This window comes from Pinus tabuliformis, chromosome 5_2 (genome assembly GCF_031772625.1).
Source record: "Pinus tabuliformis cultivar Carrire ecotype Pingquan chromosome 5_2, CPIR1, whole genome shotgun sequence".
NCBI lineage: Eukaryota > Viridiplantae > Streptophyta > Pinopsida > Pinales > Pinaceae > Pinus > Pinus tabuliformis.
The window spans coordinates 630,520,075-630,525,428 of record NC_142306.1 but is presented as its reverse complement, the minus strand read 5'-3'; the positions used below and the strand labels follow the sequence as shown (position 1 = coordinate 630,525,428).

General features: G+C 36.3%; 1 protein-coding gene across 1 annotated transcript; it reads right to left on the bottom strand.

Moving 5' to 3' along the window:
- Window positions 1-488: 488 nt before the first annotated feature.
- Window positions 489-1,802, bottom strand: LOC149160619 (putative WD repeat-containing protein C2A9.03). The gene has a single exon (XM_089434657.1). The coding sequence runs from the start codon at window positions 1,800-1,802 to the stop codon at window positions 489-491; it is 1,314 nt and encodes a 437-aa protein (XP_089290783.1).
- Window positions 1,803-5,354: the final 3,552 nt, after the last annotated feature.

The window sequence follows — 5,354 nt, the reverse complement described above, 5'->3', positions numbered from 1 at the left end:
ACACGGCATAGGAAAAAATCACCCTAATAACTGTCCCTATATATTAATTGTACCAAAAAAAAATCACATTATCTAGTCAAATTTGATACATTGTTTTATATTCAAGCAATCTGCCTATCTTTTCATCTTTGACACCCATCAAAAAAAAATAATGAAGTATCTCCAATAAATTGAAATTCCAATAACTTCCTTAACCCCTCCACTCTTTAGAGCCTACATAAACGAAATACCCCATTACAGCTTGCGCCTTTGAGGTTCAAAATGTGATCTGTAATTTGATAAATTTGGAAACCTTGGAAACTAAAAGCCCTTAACCCCTCCACTCTTTAGAGCCTACATAAACGAAATACCCCATTACAGCTTGCGCCTTTGAGGTTCAAAATGTGATCTGTAATTTGATAAATTTGGAAACCTTGGAAACTAAAAGCCCTCAACAGCCATGGCAGAGGAAAACCCTATCCCTATAACTATTAACCTAACCAGACATTTCACATTATGCAATCAAGATAAAAGGACTGTTGCCTTCTTTTATATTCAAGCAGGCTACTCAACATTCCATATTGGATACCGATAAAAAGTGATTCGCTGTCTGGACTGAAAGAAATTCCGGTTATCTCCCCAAAGAAATCAATTTCCTGCCTCTTGTTAGACATGTGCTTCGACGCATGAAATATATGGACAAAATCAGCTTGCTCGGCCATGGCCATAAACAGCCCATCTGAGGAGAACCTGATAGATCTTATGGCAGCCATGTTGCCCTTCAAAACTTCAAGAGAGGTTGAGGTGTTTCGAACATCCCACAGCCTGCATGTTGTGTCTTGGTTCCCGGTAGCAAATACTGTACCATCTGGATGCCAAGCAGAGGAAAAGGAGTAATCCAAATGACCTTGAAGAGTTGCAACTACCTTTCCTGTTTGGCAGTCTGAAAGAAATCCCTCAACATTGTCCCCAACGGCAACAAACAACTTGTTATCAGGACTTACAGAGGCACGATTAACAGCCCAAGGAAAGGAGAAGTTCTGAATGCGTGCAAATCCATCACTTGGATCAAATACTCGCACACAACAATCATTACTTGCAGTCATTACACGAGTTGCACCACCGGGACTCTGATAGATCTCTATTGAATTTGTATTGGCATTTTCACCATCTTCAATTTCAGTTATCTTCGAACAATAACTGACATCTTTTCTATCCAAATATTTACAGATAAACTCTCCCCTACACCCGCCAACCACAAGTAAATTATCCTTGACAGCCATGCATGTTATCGGGTCTTCTCTGAAATCAGCCAGGGCAGCCCCTAAATGGGTTCCCGATAAAATGACTGGACCAATCACATTAACTAATTTACTGCTTAGCGCAGACCAGTGAACAATAGAATTAGCCGATGAAAGATATACATCGTGCTTTGATGTTGCGCACACCAATTCCCTTAGCTGAAAGTGTCCATAGGTAGGTTCTACTGACTTCGTATTTCTATGAAATTCGTAAAAATTCCCCCCATTCTCAATATTTGCACAAATCTCACGTAGTTGATCCATGCGATGTTGAGATTGAGGAACATCCCTCGGACTTTCATACGTTATCATCCTAATTTCCCTGGATATCTGCCTTGGAAGGATATTCCTCTGCCATTGAATTCCTTGAATATCTTTTCCTCTTCTGGCTTCCGCAGCAGAAGTGTCATCATCTTCTTCGACATCATCATCATCAGAAGCATCCATTACAATATCATATTCAGCTTCTGTATCTTCATCAGAAATAATCATTTCGGCCTCATACTCATCTGGCTGCGCCATATCTCAGTACACTTTTCAAAACACGGCTGAGTATGGTATCCTTCTCCGGGAGAGGGTGCCTTTACCTACTAAACTATAACGCTCAGTACCCAAATAATCACTTTGTTAATTGATTGGATCATGAGCGAAGAACCCAGCATCATTAATAGTAATGAAATATAGACACTTTGCAGTGTAGGTTTTGGGTCGGCCGCCGACATAACTCGGGCATTTATGATAAATTGGCAAAAAGAAAACAAACGGATACATTTGCCTAAATGAATGTGGGAAATTTTTGTTTTAAAAAATTTACACATTTTCAGTTTGGTAATTGAATGTCATGAATTCATGTAATTGACGACTTATTCGATGTTATTTTTATTATGTAAAATGGTACGTTTATTTAAATAAGATTAAAAATGTGATAACGTTTTACTTAACTTTGGGAAGTAATGTAATTGATGTTTAATTTTTTAAGTAGGTAAGCACCACAATGATTTGCTATAATTGACTTTTAAGTTTATTTCACTTCAATATTTAATTAAATAAATACTCATAAAAATTCAAAAAATTTAAAAAAGAATTTTTACTTTATTTTTATTATTTTATAATTATGGGATTTTTTTTGGAAAATTATTGATTTTTTTTGGTATGACCTTTGTTCTTAGAATCCAAGGATACAATGTAACACCCATTTGCTATCCAAAAGTAAAATAAAAAATAAAAAAATCATGAGATATTACTTAGGCAATATGTATTTCTTTTTAATATAGTTACCATTTAATCTTGGTTAGACATACATGAGACTCATGATGGATAAATAACTCTAGTTACAACTTGAATCATTGTCTAACTTCTAGAATCAACACTTTTATGATTTTTTCTTTTCAAACCATTGATCCACACCTTATGTATCCTCCATAGTTCGAGTGTTTATTAAGGTTTCCGCTCCATGGTATAAATTGAAAGGATAATTGTATTTAACCCTCACGTGTTAAGAACCCTCCAGAGACTCGCGGTCACATCGTGGATCGTAATGGAAAACAATTGTCCTCATCCTTGCCATTCGCACTCAGGGTTTCGATGGAACGGTGGAGATGCATTTGGATAGTTAAGGGTAGCTGTTCCCACCCAAGCCTCCCACTGCCACTATCATTTGGCCCCTCCGTCGATACAACTCTCCAATATTCTGATCTAGGACATTGGTTCAGTTCATGCAAATTCTTCCCCTTGATAAGTACATTTTTTGTAGTTATCTCTACATATTACCCATATACTCTTACAGACTCTTCATAAGATATTAATTCTAATTTTAGTGTTTGTCACACAACATGGAGCAGTGCTTTCTTCAGGCATTCCTTTACCAACATGTGGTGGGGTCTCTCATTTCCATGTAATGGAGTTTTATTTGTTTATTCCTCATGCCCCTTTTTTTATAATCTCATTATCTTTCCTTTATACTGCTAACCCTTATCCTAACACTATCAATTTCTCCTATGGTTTGCCACTTTCCAAGACATCTTCTCGAGTACCAACTCTGGGTTCTGGGTTTCTTCAAGTGTTTATGTTAGTAGTATTTTGCATATAATTCACAACGTTGTTTCATCTTTAAAATCACCAAGTTCCCATTTTCTCTCATATTTGAACTGCATGTGAGAGGTTCTGCCTCATTTCGAGTTTCTCTTTTTTGCAGTTAGCTTATTCTTCAAGTTACGACAACTAACAAGTCTAGAAATATTTCCTTTGATTGAGGTTATTGGGTTTCTACCCCTTTTCCGTTCAAGAGGTTCACATTATTATATTTTCATCCAGGGTTCAGATATGACCTTATCGAGCTAGTTATTAATAAATTCCCTTTTAAATATAAACTATGACATTTTTCCCTTGACGGGTCATGTATAAATTATTATTTGCTTTTGAAAAGACTGAGAACCCTCTGAGAATCGAAGCTACGTTCTATGTTTTACAAGAAATATATGGGTAGGGAAATTATAATTTTTTTAGGAAAGTTCGAGTTTTTTTCATTGAATGTGAATATTTCTTTTAGAGACGAGACCTTCAACCATCATCTATTTTATAGTTTTCCATTCTTCTGTAGATAATAATTATTCTCTAGCATGTCTTCCTTAGCTTGCATGGCTATATATATTGGTTCAATTTTAATAAATTATTTTGGTGAATGGAAACTATCCATTTTCTTCATAATGATTAGTTATTAACACAATGAATGGTTGTTGATGCCATGTCTCTACGAACTCAATCCTAATGACTTTTTTTTTGTATACATATACGAATGTATTTTTTTCACATTATAGTCTTACCTCTTCTTATTTAAATGGAGCGCCATAATCATTTTGGCTCTAACCTTATGTTCATATCTAAATGGTCACACGTTAGGAAACATGATATAGTATTCTTGTAATACTTATGTTAATCATATCGCTATGGTATAATGCGTATTTGATTAGAGATGATGTGCTTGGGGCTCACTCTACCTAGAATGTATCGATACCAATATTCTTGACCCCTTTAACTTACTATGGGCACCCGAACCATAATAATTATGATGAAATGATCGTTGCACATGTATTTTATTTCCAATTTTTGCACTCCACCTTGGGTTTTGAGAGGTCCACTTTGCACTTGCCACATATGTAGGTTTCATGTGAATGTAGGTGCTTAGTGACCACCTCTTCCACGGCTGCCAAAAATTCTAGAGGATCAAGGGTTGTGATTTGCTCCTCCAACCCTAACCTGTCAAATCCATGTGTCGTTTATCAATCGATGATTTTCTTGCTACCTTTCTTACCGGGTGGCTCTGCAACCTGCTTCTGGAACCATCTTACTACACTTGACTCCTAGATGGATTATGGTCAGTTGAAGGTTTCTGTAATTTTGATTATCTGTGGTGACTTGCATGTCTTCCTTGTCGCACAACTGATTTGTTTAATATTCCATCTCTCGGTTCCATTCATGCTTGAGGGATTCCTTTCTTTATAGGATTCTCCATTCTGTTCTCCATCAATGATTTTGAGGCCGCACTCTTGAGGGTGTTGTCTTCCTCTAGCTCGGAACTTACATATAGGTATATGATTTCTAGGGCTTCACCATTCCCTTGTGAGATATATTTTTTTCCTACTACAAGCACCTCATTATTCTAGTGATTTTAGTATTAATAAAAGCATTGTTGAATTGTGGCTAGGGTTTTGCAAAAGGATCAATTCTTTGTCAATGGCTCATAACAAGAACCCTTAAAACGTTATTCCACGTGGTAATGTGGATGAGATTTTGTATTACATTTCAAGTTCCTCTGTTTCTCAACCTAACGTATTTTTCTGTATTCAAAATACAACCCTTGTTGTGTCTCTTTATTGAGCTACATGTTTGGTGGGTGTGAACCATTACAATTTTTGGTTTGTAGTCCTAACAAGGTCAACACATTACCTTCTCTTCTACTATATTAGTCAAATAGTGAATATGGTGCTTCTAACTGGTTTAGATATTATCTTATGCTCTTTCCCCTATTTTCCAAGTATTGAGTTGTTCATGGTTTGCTTCGAGTTCTTTCTAAGC

What these genes read in the sequence shown, in the direction of transcription:
- LOC149160619 (XM_089434657.1), bottom strand. Translation starts at nt 1,802, where the DNA reads ATGGCGCAGCCAGATGAGTATGAGGCCGAAATGATTATTTCTGATGAA.